At 30.4% G+C, this 23,561-nt stretch overlaps 1 protein-coding gene across 1 annotated transcript; it reads right to left on the bottom strand.

Annotated features, from left to right (window-relative positions):
- Positions 1-13,759: 13,759 nt before the first annotated feature.
- LOC102609898 (LRR receptor-like serine/threonine-protein kinase EFR) lies at positions 13,760-16,950 on the bottom strand. The gene is made up of 3 exons (XM_025100639.2): positions 16,488-16,950; positions 16,042-16,407; positions 13,760-15,903 (listed from the first exon to the last, which is right to left on the bottom strand). The coding sequence occupies exons 1-3, from the start codon at positions 16,948-16,950 to the stop codon at positions 13,874-13,876; spliced, it is 2,859 nt and encodes a 952-aa protein (XP_024956407.2). The 3' UTR covers positions 13,760-13,873.
- Positions 16,951-23,561: the final 6,611 nt, after the last annotated feature.

Raw genomic sequence — 23,561 nt, forward strand, 5'->3', positions numbered from 1 at the left:
AGTTTTGTGTTGAATATTCCTATTAACTTGGAGATAGTCCAATTATTTGCGTTAAGCACCAAATTTATTTTTTTGTAATTTTATTTTTGGTTAAATAAGTCCCTAATTTTGGTTATACTTTCTCCCTTGTGGGTTTATATGTTTCAATTATTATTCCAGTAATTTTGCGTTCAATATTCCAATTAACTTGGTAAGATTTTATTTATTTGGGTTAAATATCAAAATAATCTTTTTTTAGTTAAATTAGTTCCTGATTTTGGTTAAGCCTTTTCATATTTAGGTTCACATGTTTCAAATTATTAGTCCACTAGTTTTGTGTTAGGTTTTCCTACAAAGTTCGTTCAATACCAATATTTTAAGTTAGTTCCAAGTAATTTTCATTTCTCGTTGGATGAGTTCCTAATTTTTGTTTGATTTTCTTGCTTATTGGTTCAAATGTTTCATCTAATTATTCCTCTAGTTTTGTGTTGAATATTCCCATTAACTTCGACATATTCCAATTATTTGGGTTAAGCACCAAATTTATTTTTATAATTTTATTTTGTGTTAAGTAGGTTCCTATTTTGGGTTATATTTTCTCGCATATAGTTTTATATGTTTCAATTATTATTTCACTAGTTTTGTGTTCAATATTCCAATTAATTTGGTGAAATTTCAGGCATTTAGGTTAAATACCAAAATTACTTGTATTACCCGAAACAATAATTTTAATAAGTTGAATTATGTTTGAACCCTTACTATTTTATAAAATATCAACTTACCATACAATACTGAAATTTTTTTATTGTAACCATTAATCTTTTCTAATATTTTGGGTCCATAATGTAATTCCCTTTTATATATATCATGAGATCTCTTGAACTTGATTGTTTATATACTTGAGCTTTTAGTCTCTATACATATTTATTCTTATTTTGTCATTTTATTTGATTATTTTTAGTTATTGTTAAAATAAGTTAATGCATTTATTTTCATCTCTCTCTTTACGTTTTAAAATAATTTCCTTAATTTTTCAAAACTTCGACAGTAAATAAAAAATAACATGTAAGAGCGCATGCAATTGCTATGCTTCTCCAAAAAATAATTTTAAAATTATGACGGCATAAGTTATAAAAAAAATATTTAAGCTAACAAAAATTGAAACTTTCTTAATCTATTTGTGTTGAATTTTCTTTTTTCTTTTTTTTTGGGATCAATTGACTTTAGGAGATTTCTTGAACTTGAATTTATTTATACTTAACTTTTGATCTTTATAAATGTTATGCTCATTTTATCATTCAATTAATTATATTTATTTATCTTTAAACTAAAATAAATCAAGAATTAAGATTTTTTTTAATTCAAATTAAATTTTTACGACTACGTTTTCTTTTCAAATTAGTTTTCTTAATTTCTTATTACTTCAACTAAAAAATTATGCTATTAATTATAAATATTATTAAATTATACTTGTATTATTATCACTATTATTATTTTTTACTCTTACTAAAATTATTATTACTATCTTGCCCCATGAGATTTGTTAACAATATTTTTTTTTATAATGAGTATCCTTCTTTTTCGTTTTTAAGTATGGATATAATTTTTAATTTATAAAATAAGTTGTTAAATTTTCAAGACTTAACTAAAATAATTTTTAAGAGTTTATTGTGGCTAATATGGTTATGAAGATTTATTACTATAGTAGCAACACTTTATTATACCATACCATTTCGTATTTATTACTATACCAAAAGTTGTTTATTTATTTTATGATTATCCAATGAACTATGAAAATTAACTTTTTTATTAAAATTGAAAAATTTGTAAATTAGTATTACTTTGATCCAATTCTACTAAGCCACAATTTATTTATCTTTTATGAATGCTTTAAGCACAGTAAACGCAATTCAAATTCAACAATATTTTTTAAAAAGAATTAAAAAAAATCAATGCAATCAAGAAAAAAGAAAATATATTAAACATTAATTTTTTTCCTAAATTAAATGTTGAAAGGATATTTTTCTCTGATAGGTAAATTCAACACCGCAATCTAACAATAATGTTGGCTTTTATTTTTAATCTTTTTTTTATTATTCCGAATTGCAATACGTTTTTTATAGGTCATAAAAATTAATAACCAATAATGAAAGTATCTTTATTTATTCAATATCAATATTCATTACTTCAGTATGATCATAAATTTGATTACCCCTTGTACAAACAAAATAAGTTAATCATTTTTCACGACTTAAACAAAAATTATCTTATTAGCTAAAATTATTTTTAAAAGCTGAGTATATTTGGATGGATATTCCAACTAATATGGTGTTACAACATAACACTATGGTATAAGAAACAACATTCACTGATACGAATTTGATCTGCACTTAATAATGGAGTTTCACATTAATAAAGAATTGCTCAATTGGAGGATGAATTAAACAAAAATTAAGTTCATTTACAACCGAATTATATGGTAGCCAATTCTTGTTCGTTACTCAACAGTATAGCATTTGTTCATTCAAAAACTTATAATTTGTTAACATTATTTTTTTTTAATTGAGTATCATTCTCGTTTAAATATCCCTATAATTTTCCATTTACCAAAATAAGTTATTCAATTTTTAGGACTTAACTAAAATACAATTATTTAGGACTCAACTAAAATAGTTTTTCAATTTTTATCATGACTAATATGGCATTAAAAAAATATAGTACTGCAGTTATAACATAAGATTATAATTTTGGTGTATTTTTATTATTTTTTAAATGGTTTGTTGGCATTTGTTTGTAAATGAAATTACAATGCCCTATTAATTTATCCAGTGCATAAAAATATTAGTCAAATAAAAAATTCCATTCATCCAAACAGGTATATGAGAATATTTTACAAGCTTGCGAGAAAATAATTTTAAAAACTTTTAGCATCAAATAAAACCAATACAAAACTAAATCAATTTACAAGTTTCAAAAGCTAGATTTCATATGCTGTTAGATCAGAAGGGTCTCTGCATGTAAAAAAGAAAACCAAATGATATTAGAAAACAATTCTGTGAAACAATAAACAATATTCAAAATTTCAAATGCATGTCCTTAATTTCTTGATTAGGATCAAATAAAATTTATTTTCAGTAGAAAAAACTTTAATACAAAATATACACAAACCTATATACACTAATTTTTAACCACATTTTTTGAAAGAGATTTTTTTAACAGCAATATTTAGAATATAAAAATTAATCTCGAACACCATGCTTGTTCTATTTTTTAGCAGCAATATTCATATTATAAAAATTAATCTTGATCACGTTTATGTCAATTTTCATTTAACAGAAAAGTGATCTATGAAAGATAAATACATCCGCAATAAACAAGAATAAATGGAGAAATGAAATATTCCAATATCTCGATGATAAAAAATTCGATCTATAAGTGCTTCTTTATTTTAAACCTCAACCTTCAACAATAGTTCTTCAAACTATAATATGACTTCCTAGCAACTCAATAATATTACATATTAAAACCATAACCTATATTATGGATTCAAAAAATTATATAACTAAAAAAAGAATTAGATAGAAAGAACAAACTTGCTGTCATCATCTCATTATAACACTCAAATAATCACTTTTGGAAGAGCTTGCTCTATCAAGAACACATGCATACAATCACAATTTGATTCACCTCCAAAAGCCAATCAATCAATCAAAAATGGAAGCTGAAATTAGAAAGAAAGACAAAATGCAAATAACTAAATATTTTAAAAGTGGAAACTTTTTAAGAGAAAAACTATAGAATGTTACCGTAACAATTCAAGAGACCAGTCTAAGCACAAGACGAGACAAACAAAACAATAAAGGATGTCAGTTTTAATGATCAATATAATTGCAAGACTAAAATATTAGAAACAAAGACAATAAGTAGTTCAATTCAAAGAAATCAATGAAATCAAGGTAATATAGGAAATTAAAACGTATATACAAATATTCTTCCCTCAAAAAAGGATTTAAAACCATAATACTAAACTGACACAGCTTTGCATTGGAGAAAAAAGAAGCTAGATTCAGAATTATAAACTAACAAGTTTTCAAAAGTTCATTCTCAATCCAAATGTTAAGATGCAAAAAATTCAGGCAAATTCCATTCCACCATCAGTTATGAATACTTGGCTCCATAAAAAAGAATTAAATAGATTATACAAAATATTGCTCACTTGGCTCCATACCAAAGCCTGGAAAAAAGAGTTCATGGCTCGAATTTACATCGGCCCGCATATGTTGTATTATATTATTTGGTGCTATATTTATATAAACACAGTTCATCTACTGACCTAAACTTTTACCCTTTGCATAATGTTGGCTACACAATACATGACCTTTGCACAATTAAAATTTTTAAAAAATAAAATAAATTATCAAACTTTGTTGCATTCACATTCTAAAAAACTGATAACTTATTTTCCTACCTGGCTTTGTTTTCTTATCCCTTCATCTTGTTGCAATCCCTGCCCATATTTTTAACTCTGGTTAGTGAGAGTAAAACAATTTCAAATAATAAAATTCTTATTTTTACACCTATAAAATAAAGAAATAAAACCGCACTTGCTCGGCTGCAAATTTCTCGGGCGCATCTGAGTCATATGAAAATTTAGATTGTAAGCATGAAAGTCTGTCGGGCGTCAACGGCTCTGTTGTGATGGGTGTGGCGGTAGCCGGCGGCTTCAAATTTGAGAGAGACGGAACCGAGAGGAATGGGTTAGGTTGTGGCTGTGTTAAAAGTGTTAGGGTATGTTCTGTTTTGTGGCTTTAGAAAATTGGGAATTTAGGTATCGGGTTTGGGTGTTTGGCTTTGAACCGTTTATGCTTTTTTTTTCTTTTAATTATAAGGTATAACCCGATCAGTTTTAGTAAATTCAATCTCCAACTTTCTTCGTGCTTTGGTAGCGCAAGAGATGATGACTCTTTCAAACGGTCAACGACAGCCTTTGATTAACCTCCACCACTTGATTCAGCTCGCAGGTCTAGGATTTGCGTGCAGAGAAAGTGAGATACGGTAACGGCTAGTGGCTGATACATAGGACCGTAATGGGCGTAGGAATGAAGACGACGGCAACCGCTCGCTTGCTAGCTTGTGAGGGTTTGATGTGAGTGAGCGTGTTTGATGGTTTGAGGAGAGCGGCTAGGGTTTCCAAAGAAATGTCATAATGTGAGTATTCATATTATTAGTAGAAATTGGAAAAAAATATGAAAGTTTTCAAATTAATAAAAAAGATAATAAAAGTTTGAAGAATAATAAAACTTCCATGGATAGATTTGTTGTGACCATTCAAAATCTCAAGATTCATTTTTATAATTTGGTAAATAATATTTTCATTTTTACCCGCCAAGATGAAATTTTTTTATGTGAAAATTATATATATATATAAATAATTTTTGTGTTGATATAAAATTAATTTTTTACAACTATATTAATAATTTAACATAGATGAGATACATTACTCTGTCAATATATTAATAATCAAATTATGGCTACCAGTTAATTTAGTTGTAAATCATTTGAATTCAAAACAAAATAGTTGAGGTTTGAATCCATGGGAGCAAATTTAGTTGTTATTAAGGTATATTAAAAGAAAGTTATATTCAAATTCAATTCCTTTTACCACTAGAATAAAATTATATATATTAAATTTAGTGAGAAGTACAACGAAAACATATTTCACAGCACATAAGATTATAACAAGCTCAACAGGCATAAATAAAAATAAATTCATAAGATTATATTTCTCTCCAATAGCATAAAGAGTTTCAAAAGTAAATTTAGTAAAACATACTACTTAATATGAAAATGGATATATAATTTTTATATTTTTATATGTTTTTATATAACTTTATTATTTTTAGTTGTTATATAAGTTAACTTAATTTCAGAAAAATACGGATATAAATGTAAGATTGAGCAAATTTTGTGATAATTGCGCATCATTCAATATACATAATTACAAATCATGTAACTATCTAGTGAGTGCAGTACTACTCAAATAATTTGATTTAATTTAGAAATATAATTGCCATGCTTAAATTATATAATTGTAAGTTCAATATAATATAACATTATTCAATATTAGTTGTATTCAAATTGTAATTATCCATGTCATGTACCATTATGAATTTGATTAATGTTTAACAAAAAAAAATATTATAGCAAAAAAGATTAAATAAAGTAATTAATTTTACATAAGTTTGTATGAATTAATTTGCATAAGAGATTGTTTGTGAGTTTTATTTAAAAATATCAAATATTAGATGCTTTATATTTGTGGTATATACAAAACATATTAATGTTAGCCTGTAATAATAACAACAGCAATATTATTCTAATTAGTACATAAGTTATGTCTTTTTAAAGCAAAATATCATTTAATTTATAACATAATATTAATAAAATAAAATAATTTTATTTTTAAATATAGTAGTCTAAATAATTTTATTTAATTTTATTTTTTCAATAGTACATAAGTTAAATATATTAACTATATTTTCCATGAATTAAAAGAAAAAAAGAAGTATTTTATTTTTTTTTAAGTTGGGGGGGGGTCTTTGATAGTTTAATAATTTTGAATTGATTTTCTTGATATTTACCTAAAATAAGGGATCTGTATGATAGTTACCTTTTAATTTTGGCCTCTTTAACCAATTAAAACGATGGTACTGGTGGCCGGTTATGTGCTGAATTAAAAAAATAAATAAAAACGGCTGTATGAGATACAGTCGCTGTATTATAAGCAGACCCTTATTTTAAAGCAATACCTTAGAAAAAGAAATTATAATAATTTTCTTAAAGAGGGTTGTCGTCAACTACGTCATTTACGTCACAATCATGACGTTATCTTACTGTTAACTAATTTAGCAGTGAGGCAAAGACTTTATATGAGATATTTGTACATGATTCTCATATGCGGATGTCGAGACTCTAGATATCGTGTGGATTTTTTTTTTTTTTTAACATCATGTAATGTTACCAAATCCGTACGAAATCTATATTTATTAGATGAGTACTTTTATGATTAAAAAGAAAATGTTGCGAGCATATCATGAATTCAAATAATTATAGAATAAAATGAATTTTACCTTTTAAATTACAATTGTAAGTGTTTTGTAAGTTTGTGGTTACATTTTCTAACAACAACGCCAAACGAAGCCCGATGTATGTTTAACTTATTTTAAAAATGATTAAAAAACCAAAAGTATCATGTGTTTTTTAATTAAGGATGGTGATATTTGATATTTCCATTGCAATATTCGAGTAAACACACCCCATCCTAAAAGGATAATTGAGTCAAGATCCTTGTTATTTCTTTAAAAAAATTAAATAAGAGGTAATTTGGACTCTGGACAGCCAATTTACTAAATTCTCTCTATTTTTTTAATCAATTAGATCTTTTAACCATCTTTGACCACTAATATTGTAGTAACATAAGCTTATATTTATTTTATTATTTTATCCTTCCAGAGTAAAATGAAATAATTTGAGCAATTTTTTATTGTTTAGCATAACAACAATTCAATAAATTTTTTATTGTTTAACATTTAGACATATTGAATTTTATATAAGAAATTTGTGAGTAAAATAAATTTCGCAAGTATTGTATCCTTTTACCTTAGAAGAGTAAAATAGTTGAATTGATTTTGTATTCACACAACCTTAAATCAAAGATGGTAAAAAAAAACCTAAATGATATGCAATTGATTGGAAAGACTTCTTGTAATTTCCCTAGTGGATGGGGGTGTGATCAAAAATAAAAGTTGCAATGCACTACAAGCCCAGCTCACAAAAGACTCAAAGGCATGAAATGGAAGTTGCTAACTAACGAGCTCTAATGCTTCAGGATAGGCCCAAACAAAGCTCAACAAAGTCTGAGGGATGTCGATGTGACCAGCCCAGAAGTTATTAAATGGTTAAAGAATGTCAAAGTGTGGGATGACCATAATTCTTACTTGTTAATGAAAAAAATATGTTTAGATATAATAATATAAACAACAACTTTTCATATATAAGAAATTCTTGGTAAAATTTTTTTCTTTTATTTTTCTTAATAAAGAATTCTTGGTTAACATATAGTAAAAAAAAAAAAACACTCGTAAATGATTGAGATTGAGTGAAGACTAATAACTGAAAATCATAGAAAACAAAGTTAAGATTACTGTTGGACGATATTCATTCCATAGATTAAAACTCAATATCGTCATTTACAGAACAGAAAATAGGCGTAAATTTGATCGTCTTGTAGCTGCTCTAACTGCAACACTTTTAAGCAACAAGGCTCTAATTTTCAAGAGGGCACATATGGTTTCTTTTTCTTTGCGTTGATTCTCTTCTCTGGTGGTTCATTTGTACATTCGAGGGCCAACTTCAAGAAAGACGACACACGTTGACTTTTTGCAGCAAAATGTTCGTCCTCTGAATTTAGCAGATTCTCGTCAACAACTTCCATAATAGAAATAGGTAGCAATCATTAACCCAATGTTTTAACGTTATCTCTCGAGTTAAGAGTTCATTTGTGTTTTTTTTTTCTTTTACGTGGTAAATATTTCCATTAGTGTAATCCCATAACTGTAAACATCACATTTTGTTGACACTTATCCTTCTCCGTCATACGCTACAAATCACATAGGTTCTATTTTAAGATAAACAAAGATTAATTGTATGGAAGTTAATGAAAAATTTAATAATTTACAAAGGTTAAAAAAAATTTTAAAAGTTGGAACAGACTTGGTGCCATGCGTAACTTATAGTGCCAAGTATTTGTGTCTGCGCCATAGACTGATTTTCTCCAACTAAGAACATCGCAATTCTAAAACCATTCAAACGAATGACTGTTTTCTTGTCTAACAATATATTGCTAGCATTGTTATTAGCGCCCATGATGGGTTGGACCGGCCAACATGAAGAATAATCTAAAAATTTCTTTTGGATAGGGTTTCATATGACTATTGTAAGTTTAATTAGTGTCTAATAGTTATAAGGTCTTTTCGTTGACTTCTATCACTCTCATGAGCTTCTAGACAAATATATTTATTGTTTCTAAAATAATCATCATGTGAAAGACATGAAAATACGTGGAACGTACTGGAAAATACAGAGAGTGAAAACAAGAGGAACAAACAGTGGGTTCTTGCATGTAATTCAAAAGGATTTTCTTTTTTATAATTATTTTTCTATAATTATCCTGTGACTATAAGTATATAGTGGCATGAGGTTTTTCCATGTGATTATCTTTATGCTGCGTTTACTAAACGGGAATCAAAGTAAGCTGGAATCGAAATGGGCTGAAATGAAAATAAGGAATGAGAATTAAAATAAATTGTTTACTTGAACTGTAGGAATCAAAATCGAAATGAGCTGAATTGCCATTAATGTGTTTATTTTGTCTTGGAATCAGAATCAAAGTGAATTAAATTGTAACAAATTACTAAAAAGTACTTAATGGATTATTGTCATAATTATTATTAACTAATATAGATTATTGTCATAATTATTATTAACTAATATAGATTATTGTCATAATTATTATTAACTAATATAGATTATTGTCATAATGATTATTAACTAATATATTAATTAATTGTAAAATTTTTTAATTAATTATAATAGCTATATTAAAAATTATTATAAAAATATATTAACTAATAATATTAATATTAATTACTTAATTAAAATAATATATTAATTATTGTGATTATTTATTCAAAAATTATAATTATTACTAATTATTTTTTAATAATATATTAATTAGTAGTAATAATTATATTATTTATTTATTTAATAATATTAATTAATTAATTAATAATAATATATGAATTAATTATAATAATTATTAATATAATTATTATAATAGTATATTAATTAATTAATAATATTAATTATTGTGATTATTTATTCAGGAAAAATAATTATTAATATATTATTGTTAATATATTAATATATTAATTAATAGTAATAATTTTATTAATTCATTAATAATAATATATAAATTAATTACATTAATATTTATTATAATAGTATATTAATTAATTAAAATAAAAATAAAAAATTAATTATTGTGATTATTTATTCAAAAATAATAATTATTAATAATATGTTAATATATTAATTAATAGTAATAATTAATTAACTATAATAATAATAATATATTAATTATTGTGATTATTTATTCAAGAACTATAATTTTTAATAATTATAGTTAACAATATATTTATATATTAATTAATTAATTATAAAAGAGTACAAAATGGGCAATTTTAATTTTGGGGAGGGCAAAATGGTCAATCATGGGAATGGGAGATTCATTCCCACCTCCCCCATGGGAATTAATCTCTCATTCCTCATTCCCAAATAGTGGTGGGTCCCACCATTCCGATTCCTACTTCATATTTACAAAGTAAACACCATCAATCATTCTGATTCTCCAATCCGGCAAGTAAACACACAATTAGTCTCTAATCAAATTGATAGTGACATAACTTCGTTGTGATGTGTTTTCACGTTCAGGATTTTGGATCTCCCATTAATTATATGTTGAATATGCATGATATCAATAGTTAGGCTTTAGATCACAATGAATTATTAGAGATGAATACCCAATGTGGAGATATTCCAAAGATGATGCAATATCTATCATTATGTTCAACCTTTGAAAATATTCAAAATATAATTGCTTGAATACAAATACTCTTCCAATTCCCATTGGACATGTATTCTAATATCAAAGCTTTAAAATCATCGTTTAAGCAAGTGCTAATGATCTTGACAAGATTTCCATGACGACGATTTTATATCACTTTGCGTTCAATATCAAAACTCTTCAATGCTCTTCCAAACTTTTCACGAAACCCATTTGTAGCTTGCAAAAATTCTAGATATGAAAATCTAGTCATTTTTCTTGTGGTGATATATTAGCATCATTTGCCATTCCTCCTCTTCCTTTTCGACATCTAGAGATCAAACCAAATTTGTGAGCTATTATGGCAACTACTGTTGATGCAACACTCAATGGCAAAACTATCGCTCGCGTAATAACATGTTTTCTTGATCCATCTGTTCTAGTTTTGCTGCTTTCGCATTTAAGGACTTGTAGGTTGGGTGAACTACACAATAAATTATTTTTCATAAACTTTTTAGCTGAAAAGGTTTACAAAAGATCTCCTGTGGGAATTTCTCTTTCCAAATTGTTGGAGGATAGATTTAAATACTCCAGATATACGAGTTTCTTCAACAAAACAGGAATTACTCTAGCAAAAATATTATTAGACAAGTCCAAGCTGTTCAAGCTTATCAAATCACTAAATGATTGAGTTGAGGAAGTTAGCTATGCAATTCGTTATACACCAAGTAGAGAAATTGTAGATTCTTTAGCCCTTTAATTGTGATTGGAATATCACCTGATAATTTATTCCTTGACAAATCTATTGCCATCAGATCCGTCAATTTTCCAATCTCAAATGGAAGAGGTCTCGCAAAAAAATTCGATTATAAGTTAAAGTGTCATGTATATAAGTTAACTCATTGGATCCTGTGAGAGTTTCCTTAGAGTAGTGAGTTTGCCTTAGCACGCAATGATTGATCCAGAAAGCCTATTACCGCCCAATTCAACTCAGATAGTCTAGCCAAATACAGATAGTTCGCGATTGATCCTTTTAATTCATTATATCCAAGAGTCAAACTTTGTAGTTTCTATAAACTACCGAAAGAACTTGAAATTGATCCATTCAGTTTGTTGTCTCTTAAATCTAAGCGTGTTAAAAACTGAGATAATTTTATGAGACCTCTTCTTATCATTACAAGACCCCTAGTCATTGAGAGAGCTTCTACTTGGGTGTTCTAGTGAGGATTCGTTCTTTAATGTTAAGTTGGTCAGGTTGCTGACTTGTTGAGGAATGCTGCCTCTAACATTGCTACTAATGATAAATTTTCCCAAGGAAAGAGAGAGACTACCTATTGACCTTGGAAGTATGCCATCCAGGGGATTTCCTGTAAACTTTATGTAAATTCTTATTGTTGCGGAAGAGTGAGTTGAGTAATTATCAATATTACGATAACTACGACTTTGGAGAAATGTAAATGTGGTGATAAACAAATGTAAAGAAAATAAGATACAACAATTTATGTGATTCAGCGTAAAACCTATGTTCACGGACAAAAACTAAAAGATAATTTTACTAATAAATGAGAATTTACAAAAGTGTGGAAAACTCTCAAAATCCAAAATCCCAATACACCTAATTATATCCTTACTAGAACACTCGAATAAAAACTCTCTTAAATCTCTTAAATTGCGTCACTTACAATTGTTCTCAAATGTGGGATTTTGGATGGATTTTAAAGCTCTTCCTCTGCTTTCTATTTATAGGCCAAGCAATGGCAAAAAAATCAATGGCTATTTGGTGCCGTTCTGATTTGCCAAATATTTGTGCCACCAACCTCCAATTTATCAAGCCAATTTGCATGGAAAATTTCAGATTTGCCAAAATAGTGCATATATACCTTCTAAATAGACTCGGTGCATGATTCTTTTTTCATTGCAATTAAAATTATTTTTTTTTTACCACATCGTCCTCATTACTTTATGATTAGGAGAGAATTCATCACAAAACATTGTGCGTTACCGCAAAATTCTCAAAGCTACGAAATCGGTCAGGAAATAAAACAATTTTTCGCTGCAAAGAAATTTTACTAACGAATCGAAAGACATGATATTGCAAAAAGGGAGCTCTGAATAAAACAAATTATTTTTTACATGAAAAGTATAAATTAATTAAATCAAGCTGTATACATACCAAGCTTACTTTATCCAATTAAAAGCTGAAAACCTTAACTTTGTTTCAAAAAGCCAAATCACACAACCCAGCTAGCACGGCAAAAGATACGCCAAGTCGTTTTCAATTTAAAAATTATGAGCGGTTTAGGCCTGATTTACATAAAAGAAAAGATTTATTTTAATCAGTCTAGACTGATTTTACCACCAGTAGAGTGGACAACATTTTAAATATTCATCAAACTGTGTGCAGGAGATTTTTTAATTCGGGGTAAATTTGTAAAGAAAATTAAGTTAGGTTTGCCAACAGCACCTCTCTAAAAAACAATGATTTAGTGAATAGGCCAAAGCCCAATTGGGGCATTTATAGAGTATCTTGGTTTACTGGTATTGAAGGAAAAATATCAGATAATTCTCGGCACATCTAGCAACTTACCAGAAAATTATTAGGTGAAGAAGAACCAATCTCTAATGAAGACAAGATATCGACTCTACTTTTAGGAAATCGAAAAAGGAGAGCGTACTGTTATTCTCTACAGGTAGAGGGTATTCATTGTACACAAGGATTAAAACACATTTTCCAAAAAAAATAAATACATATATCTGAGACACTTATGCTCCGACCATTTCAATGTTTGCAAGCAATGTGTCTCTAATTTGAACCACTCTAGCTATAATTTCTTTTGCGTTGATTCTCATCTCAGGTGATTCGCTCGTACACTCCATAGCTAAACTCAAGATAGATGATACACATAACTCCTTTGCAGTAAAATATTTGTCTTCTCTACTCATCAGATTTATGTCCACAACATTCGCGACTGAAATGGGTAATGAGTCATTAACCCAGTCTCTTAAGCTCATCTCTCCAGAAAACATTTCATTTGTGGGTTTCTTCCTTGTAAATATTTCCATTAACATAATTCCATAGCTGTACACATCACCTTTTGTTGATACCTGTCCTTCTCTTCCATACTCTACAGGTCAAATCAATTTCAAAGTCTAATAATTCATATAATACTCTGACAAGAAAAAAATTGAAAACCCAACATAACATAATTAAAAATGAACACAATGTGAAGTTTAGAACAAACCTGGTGCCATGTATCCTATTGTGGCAAGTGTTAGTGTCTGTTTCATGGACTCTTCTCCACTTAAGAGCTTTGCAATACCAAAATCACTCAAATGTGCAACCATATCTTTGTCTAATAATACATTGCTAGGCTTTATGTCGCAATGGACCACAGGATTTGAATAACCAAAGTGCAGATATTCCAAAGCTAATGCAACATCAATTATTACGCTCAGTCTCTGCAAAATATCAAAACTAAAATTGTTGGAATACAAATAATCCTCTAGGCTCCCATTGGGCATGTATTCTAACACCAGCGCCTTAAAATCATTATTTGTACAGCTGCTGATGATTTTCACAAGGTTTCGATGACGCACACTTTTTAGGACTTCACATTCGACATCGAAACTCTTCAATGCTCCTTCAAGTTGCAAGTGAAATACCTTTATTGCAACCTCCATCCCATCTAAAAAACTCCCTTTGTAAACCGAACCAAAGCCTCCAGTGCCAATTAGGTTGCTTGCATTAAATTGATTTGTTGCTTGCAAAAGTTCCTTGTAGGAGAATCTTCTCCTTGTTGCCTGCGGTAACATATTAGATTCAATGTTTGACTGTTTGGCGTTTTTTTCTTGACATCTGGAGATCATCGCATATCTAACAGCCAGTATGACTGCGATTATGAACACAGTACTCAAAGGCAAAAGAACTCCAAGAAGAATAGTATTTTTTCTTGATTTCCGATGAGAGCTACTATTGCCACTTTTGCAAACAGGGACTTGCACTTGGGCTAAACCACACAATAAATCATTTCCCATAAATGATCTATTTGAGAAGTTAGCAAAAGGTCCTCCTCGAGGAATCTCACCTTCTAGTTTATTGAAAGAGAGATTTAAATCTTTGAGGTATAAGAGTTTCTCCATAGAAGTTGGAATATTCCCAGAGAGACTATTATTTGATAAATCCAAGGACTCCAAGCTAACCAAGCCACCGATTGATTTAGGAATTGAACCCTGCAATCCGTTATCTCTTAGGGAGAGATCTTGTAGATTCATTAGCCCTCCAATTGCAGTTGGAATATCTCCCGATAAATTATTCCTCGACAAATCTATTATCACCACAACCTTCAAATTTCCAATATCTTCTGGAAGAGACCCATTTAAAAAGTTTGATGAAAAATTAAGGCTTAAGATGTCTTTAAGATTCCAGAAAGTGAAGGGGATAACAGAATTTAGCTCGTTAGAAGCTAATGAGAGTAGTCTTAAAGAAGTTAGATCACCTATGCATGGAGGAATCGGTCCAGAAAGCTTGTTGCCATCCATGTAAAGCACAGATAGTCTAGCTAATTGGCAAAGACCATTTGGGATTGGTCCTTCTAATTTATTATTTACAAGATCTAAACCTTGGAGATTCTGTAGCTTGCCGAATGTAATTGGAATTGATCCAATCAATTCATTCCCCCATAAACCTAGCTCTCTCAAGTTGATTAGATTGCCAATCTCTTTAGGAATGGTACCGCGAATGCTGCAGTTGGAGATGAAGATTCGTGATAAGGATAGAGAAAGATTTCCTATGGAACTTGGCAGGACTCCATTTATTGGATTATTTGATAAGTCTAGGAGTTTTAAATTCTTGCAATTTGCCCAAGAGGAGAGAAAGCTCAATTCAGAAGTAGAAGACGTCAAGAAGTTATAACTTAAGCGAAGCCACTCAAGTTTTCTTAAATTGCCTAAAGTGTTGGGAATAAATCCTGAGAAAGAGTTTTCTCCCAATTCCAGAACGGAGAGCTTAGAAGCATTGAAGATGAAGCTTGGAATTATGCCACTGAAATTGTTACCCGCCAAGGAAATTATCTCCAAGTTTGGAAGTCTTACTAGGTCTATACTTGATGGAAGACTTCCCGAGAGAGCATTAGATGGAAGAGCAAGTGTTTTCATTGCCGACAAATTGAAGATTGAAGTAGGTACAAAACCAACTAGCTTGTTTAATTGAAGCCCCAATATTTCTAGATTACGAAGATTTCCCATTTCGTATGGTATCTCACCTGTGAACATGTATGCAAGCAAACACTCTCAAAATTTCCCAGTTATTTCAGAAAGAATGTGCATGCATTTGTGCTACTTATAAGATATGTTTAATTACTAACAATATAAAACATTAATAGTGGCTCGAAGGTACATACCAGTCAAGTTGTTGAAGCCAAGATAGAGACTTTTGAGCGAGGTCAGGTTCCCAAGGCCTCTTGGTATACGTTCCGTGAATTGATTATATGCCAATGAAACGACAATAAGCTCTTTACACTGCCATATGTTGTTTGGGATTGGACCAGTCAATTTATTATTGGACATGTACAATCCTTTAATAAGAGGAAGACGTCGACACATGTCATCAGGGAGGCTGCCTGTTAGGCTGTTATTCGAAAAATCCATACCAGTTGATAGAGAAGAAAGATTGAAGATAGTTGAAGGAATAGTTCCACTTAAAAAGTTATTTGTTAGCGATACCAGCTCCAATTCTGCAAGATTACCCAACTCCTGAGGAATTTCACCTAAAATTAAACAACCATGTGTTAATGATTTATTACAACTAAGCTTAAGAAACATTTACATAAACCATGTGAACATATACCTCGGAGTTTGTTATATCCAAGACCTAACTTCTTGAGCATGGTCAAGTTGCCGATTTCTTTTGGTATGGCTCCGGACAAATCATTGAACGACAAAGAAAGCATTTTCAGTGTTGATATGGTGAAGATGGAGGAAGGAATTGTACCCGAAAGCTGGTTATGGCTAAGATCAAGTGTTTCAAGTGAAGAAAGGTTTCCGATTTGGTACGGAATGGTGCCTCCTAGACCAAAGTAAGAAATATTGAAGCCCGTGACTCTATGCCTTTGAACATCACAAGTGATGCCTATCCAGCTACAAACAGAGGTACTTGAGGTCCAGTTTTTGGCCAAAAGGCTGCTAGGATCATCAATTAAATCAGCTTTCAGGGTAAGAAGAGCTTGTTGGTCTGTGGTAATGTTTTTTGCAGCTGCTATGACTAATAAAAGAATCACACAATGGAGGATGAAACCTGCATTTGGCTCCATGAGAGAATGTAGACACAAGTTTATATGTTTTTTGCTTGGGAATGCAAGGAATCACTAGATTGTAGACACAAGCGTGTGCGTGCGTGCGTGCGTGCGTGTGTATATATAATTCTGAGAATCTGCATAATGAAGACAGATGAACAAGAAAATTCAAGTGGATATTAAATAACGACCGTTTAAATCAAACGCCCTCTCTTTTAAAGAGACTCGGTCTCACCATCATATTTCTGACCTAAAAAGTTTATGGACTGTTTTCTTCTCCTTTTAATAATTGTTCAAAGAGCTGCAAGCCGAAATATATAGATAGAATTTATATGTTGTAATATAGTCTTAAGACAAAATACTCCACTTTAGAATATTATACACTCACTCTTATGAATTGTTTAAGTAGTAAGTAAATGTACTAATCCTTTGTTTCGTAAAGTCAATCGGACAAACTCTCTAAAGTCAATTTTTTTTTTTAAGCCTCTTTTAAATATGATTGAGATCGAATAACTTGATTACTGAAAAATAAAGAAAACGGAGCACCTTAGGGCGGGATAAGATATGGCATCTTTTTGTTTTTTTTAACCTTCAAATTCAATGCAGTTGTTAAGTCTAGTTAGAATTAATTAGGCATTTTTAATTATAAGACTTTGTTTTCCTTCTTTTTTGTCAATTTCAATTACGCTCACTAACAGACAGTTCAGCTTCCTCAATTTTGTTGGTTCTGATTTGTGAAAACGAAGCGATCATTTTACATGACTTGTTTAGAGAGCTGTTAAATCCGAAATATTGACAGTGTCTATTTTTTTATTCTTTTGGTAGGAAAAATGATAAGAATGAAGTCCATAATTTTTAAAAAGCTGCAGAATGAAATATATGAGCAAAAGAATATTAGAAAAGAATTAAACAAGGATTTTTTAGACCCTATTTTGTGTTGAGGTTGGGTAGTTATAATTTTTAAATTATAGCACTATTGTTTGGTAGACACTAACATTATGACTTGGAAACTAAAGGTGTTGTTTTTTTTTAATCTAAAGTCTGAATTTAACTTTTTTCAAACATTTGTTTATTTTAGGTTTTTTTTTAATTTATCACTTATTGTCAGATAATTTTATCTGAATAGAAAAAATAGAAAAATTCCACTTTTATTTGAAGTCTGGAGTCTAAATGGAAAATTTTAATGTCAAATATTAAAATACCCTTAACAATTCATGTATTTTCAATATTATCTATAAACCTAATATTTTTGTATTATTCTTGAATTTTTTTAATTGCTTTAAATTTTTATTCACATGATAACATTAACTAAACTGAAATATTAAACAAATTAAATTATGTCCATTTTGATGAATAAAAAATAAAACAACAGTGTTGGTTTTATAATAAAATTTGATGTTATAATTACATCTTTTATTACAAAATTAAATTAAGATCAACAATAATAGTATTTTTTTATTTAATGCTACCAAACTAATCAACCTATGAAAATTATAAATTATGAAGAATAAATATGCACCACTTAAAAGGATATTTATGTCAAACTACTAGCTTTTATGTTTTTCTCTTAAGATATTGAAAAAGAGAAAACAAACATATTATTACGATATTTTCATTTAGACATATTCAGAATTCAGCAAAATTCAGACTTATTCAGATTTCAAATAAAAAAAATAAACGCAACCTAAGTTGATTTCATCCCTCACTCGTACAATGAAATTTTTTAATATATTTATTATTTTTGTCAAAATTATTATGTCAAAATTACAAATTTTTATAGTAACTGTAGCTACAGTACCTCAACACAAACTTAACCAAAATTCTCCATGTTTATGGAGTGGTTTAACGCAACCACGAATAATTGATGAACGATAATGTCTTTAATTTTAATGATACTTTTCATTTCATATGTATCCAGCTTGCAAAAGAAGCTTCTCCAATTTAATTGGTTCTCGTTTGTAAAAGTCTTCCAATTTAATGCGTCCTCGTTCTGTAATTTATGCTTTAATGAGGTCACAAGACAAGTACTTTACTTTAGAATAATATATAGCGTTTATTAACGTCAATTGCGCATGCCACAACCTGTTGAACTGGCCATTGCTTCATCTTTGAAGGAAAATACATTTTTGCAGTAACATCTTGGTAAATAATACTACATAGTGTTGGTTAGATACTTTTAATTTTTCAATTTTAGGGTCATGAAAGAATATAATTAAGAAAAATGAAGAAGATGAAAGATGAAGAATAGTTGATAGGTGTATGTAACTGGGGTTAGTTTGGATAAGATGAAATAAGTAAAAATTCAGTTCTAATATATGGGTGCGGCTATTTGAATCCTTTAGAATACTCATTAGCTAGACCTCTTTTTTTAATAAAAATATTTTACTACTAGAACATCCATACTGTAAATTATTACTATTATGGACAAAAATATTATAATTAAGTGTAATATTAATTCCTACTCTTATATTTGGATTCGAGGAAAAATTTCTTGTTGATAAAAGTTGAAATCGGTCAATAAACTATTCTTAAGGCAATCTTTTTTGAATTTGGACTTCAAATTCTCTCCCCCTGATTATTCTTGCTTTGTATTTTTATATATGTATTAAAAGGAAAGAGCCGTCAGTAAAAAAAACTTACTGGTAAGAGCATGAATTTTGACAAAAAAAAGGGCCTGTGTGATATACTGATATTATGTTTCATCACTCATTTGCCATTTTTCAAGAATATAAAATAAAAATTGTTTTGGTAGGCCTTAATTACAGTGTATTTTTTATGTTTATGAAAATAAATTATACATTTCGAATTGCCAAAAATCATGATTTTGAGCCTGGAAACCTCCTTTTAGGGTGCATGAATAGTGCCATTTATAAGCCAGTTGTTGAAAGGTGAAGCTCAAATCTGGGTTTATGTTTGAGCATGACAAGTCAATCATCATTTCCAGAGGCTTACAACGTGTCGTTCGTTCCAATATAACGTGTCGGTGCTACAGCTTCAGAGAGATGTGTGAATATGACGTATTGTCGGATGGTGAAGTAAGTTACCCATGTGATTTGTCACGTGTGTCACTTATGCTAAACGGCAGTGCTTAACGTCGTTTTAAAGCTCAGATTGAATAAACAGTTGGCACGTGTCCCTAGTGGTCTAAGCGGGGAGTTCCTGAGTTCAGTTAACGAACCTAGAAACGATGGGCTGGTTACCAGGAGAGTTTCCTGGATCAATTCTTTTGAATGTATAAAGCCTTACGATCAGATCTGAGAATCATTGTGTAGAGTTACATCTCTTCTTCAATATTGTATCTTGAACACTCTGGAATAGTGAAATTTTATCTCTCTTTTAACTAAGTATGTAGGCACATTAATAGCCGAACCACTACAAACCTTTTGTAGTGTGATTGATTCTGTTTTAACTGGATTTGATTAGATTACTTTGGTTAATCATATCGATTGCGTCAAGACCAATTTATGTTTGGGGGAAAATTTGGATGTTGATAGAGACCAATGACTCAATGACATTTGACAAAGAAAGTCAATCAAATGAAGTCAGCTCGTTTGACTAAATGACAGTATAGCTCACAAGAAACTAAGAGATAAGCTCCCTTGAAGAAAAAGAGATTTTTGGCAAAATACTCAACATCAAAGTAGGGTTGGCAATTTAAGGGCCTGGGCCGGGCTTTGCCAAGCCCAGGACCAGGCCCATATAATGTTAAACAAGTCCAGGCCCTCTCAAAGCCCATCCAAGTTGAGCGGGCTTTGGACGGGCCGGGCCTTGACGGGCCTGGGCCGGGCCTCGGGCCAAGCCCGGGCTTTTACGAAATTTTAATTTTTTTTTAAAAAATAAAATTATAAATTTTCAAAACATAATTAACCAATACATAATACTACAATAGGCTAAAAACTTAAATATAATTCTCTAATACATGATTAGCCAACACAAAATATAAAAATACTAACAATACAAGTACCGTATACAACATACAAATCAACCACATAATGTTACAATAGACTAAAAAATTTAAAAATAATTCTCCAATACATAATTAGGCAACATAAAATAAATCATTAACCAACAGCACAATATTATTCAACATTTTCTACATTAACCACAATATTTTTCATAGCTCAAAATCATAATATTCTTCACAATATTCTTCAACGGATTAACCAATTACATATATTTATGCCTTGCTGTGAACTCATATTACATAATCTAACATTCTGGTGATGTCCTCATATTACATAATATTGTATTGATAATACAATAAAAAAAAAAGTTTGAAGCTTAATTGACGAGGAGTAACGGACCGGAGTTGGATGGTTTGCTACCTCGCTACTGGTGTGCTTTGAATTCGCGTACTACAGACTGCAAATTGCTGCTGCTGCCTCGCTCGAGTTCAAGTGCTTGCTGCAGCATCGCGCGGCTGTGCTGGTGGGTTGGGGTTGCTGCTGCGTCGCGCGAGAGATGCTGGGTGGCTGGAGCTGGACGGTGGGTTGCGCGGGATGGCGGGAGATGCTCGCCGCTGCTGCTGGCTGAGTCGTGGCCGCTGGAGTGCTGGTGGTGGATGCTCGTCGCTCACTGCTGGATGCTGTTGGCCCCGCTGTTGACTGCCGGCGGCGAGAACAGTGAGAAGTTGAGGTGACGGTGAGTGAGGGAGGGAGGGAGGAAACGAGGGATTTAGGGATTTTGACTTTGAGTTGGGTTTTGTTTAAAACTAACGAATTATTTTGTTTGATTCACTTTTTTTTTATTTTTCAGCTTTTTTTAATTTAAATTTTATGATATATTATAAATATTTTTCTTTAAAATATATATATATATATTATTTATTATAAAGCCTGGGCTTAAGCCCGGGCTTTTAAAGAAAGCCCTTATCTGAGCCCATTGCATATGGGCTTTACAAGTCAGAGGCCCTTGTCTCTCACTTAAAGCCACGGGCTGGGCTTAAAGCCCGCGGGCCTGGGCCGGGCCGACACGGGCCTGGGCCGGCCCGGGCTTTTCTGCCAACCCTACATCAAAGGGTATTATTGGAAGTTAGATTTTGTTGGTTAGGATCAGCACATGAATAATGCACATTATCGTGAGAAAGAACAAAAATATTTTCTTTTGGCTAAAGATGAGGAGCTAACAAGAATGGAGATTCTCTAGCTAAGCAATAAGAAAAGGGCATGTCAGATGTTCTTTCGATACCACCGAAAGAGCAACAGGACCCCAAGGCTGGAAGGCTGTCACATGTCCAACTGTAGAGGCAGAAAAGTGGCTAGATGTTTCCTTACCTCCCAAGCTCATAGGTGTTACCATCAAGGGACCATAAGCTAAATTACTCAAATATCCTCACCTGAGGGAGGATAGCCAATCAATGAGTGTCATGTGTTTAAAATTATCGTAATTTCTTGTTATTATTACTATTACTATTATGGACAAAAATTATTACTATTCTGTAAATTATTACTATTATGGACAAAAATATTATAATTAAGTGTAATATTAATTCCTACTCTTATATTTGGATTCGAGGAAAAATTTCTTGTTGATAAAAGTTGAAATCGGTCAATAAAGTATTCTTAAGGCAATCTTTTTTGAATTTGGACTTCAAATTCTCTCCCCCTAATTATTCTTGCTTTGTGTTTGTATATATGTATTAAAAGGAAAGAGCCATTAGTAAAAAAAAAAACTTACTGGTAAGAGCATGAATTTTGACAAAAAAAAAGGGCCTGTTTGATATTATGTTTCATCACTCATTTTCCATTTTTCAAGAATATAAAATAAAAAATGTGTTTGGTAGGCCTTAATTACAGTGTATTTTTTATGTTTATGAAAATAAATTATACCCCTTTGACAATGTTGACAAAGAAAGTTGGAAAACGTACGCGGCACCTATCATTACTCTTGTAACATAATTACAGGTAAATTGCGGGTCCGCCTCTATTATTAATGCTCAGTTTCCTCTCTCTTTCATTTGTTTTTTATGTTTTATGTATAAATATAATTGTTAGTGGGTACATTAAAATTATATAATATATTTTTTTTACTATCTTTCAATGTCCCTATATTTCCAAACAAAAAAACTAAAATATTTTATTTATTTATTTTCAAGTACTATTTTATAAAACCATTACCAAACTCATTTTTAAATTTACCAAATACTAATAAAGTAATCATATGTATATTATATGATATATTATATGTATATTAAGTAAAGAAGGACCAATCTCGAATGAAAACAAGATATCTACTCTACTTTTAGGAAATTTAAAAAAGGAGAGCCTACTTTTATTCTCTCCAGTTAATTTCTTTTTTGTTGATTCTCTTCTCAGGTGATTCGTTTTTACACTCCAGATAGATGATACACATGACTCCTTTGCAGTAAAATGTTTGTCTTCTCCACTTATTCAATTTATGTCTGTTGATGCTGAAATCTGCTCATCCTATGTCCGGCCAGATCTTTACACCAACGTTTGGGTTATCAACAATGAGGATGTCAATTTCTCCTTGCTTTAACGATCGCTCTAATTGCTGAAGTTAGACTTCTCCTTCTTTTTCTCGCTAAGCCTGCGTTCAAAAAAATGGATCAGAGACGCCGGTGGTTTTGCCGGCGTAAACCCTCCGATGCCTAAGTTAGCACAAGGTGT

The sequence above is a fragment of the Citrus sinensis genome, chromosome 7 (genome assembly GCF_022201045.2).
Source record: "Citrus sinensis cultivar Valencia sweet orange chromosome 7, DVS_A1.0, whole genome shotgun sequence".
Lineage (NCBI taxonomy): Eukaryota > Viridiplantae > Streptophyta > Magnoliopsida > Sapindales > Rutaceae > Citrus > Citrus sinensis.

What these genes read in the sequence shown, in the direction of transcription:
- LOC102609898 (XM_025100639.2), bottom strand. Translation starts at nt 16,950, where the DNA reads ATGGAGCCAAATGCAGGTTTCATCCTCCATTGTGTGATTCTTTTATTA. An exon ending in TGGATATAACAAACTCCGAG is followed by an intron (nt 16,408 to 16,487) that starts GTATATGTTCAC and finishes GTTTAATTTTAG; the next exon opens with GTGAAATTCCTCAGGAGTTG. An exon ending in TGGCTTCAACAACTTGACTG is followed by an intron (nt 15,904 to 16,041) that starts GTATGTACCTTC and finishes ACATGTTCACAG; the next exon opens with GTGAGATACCATACGAAATG.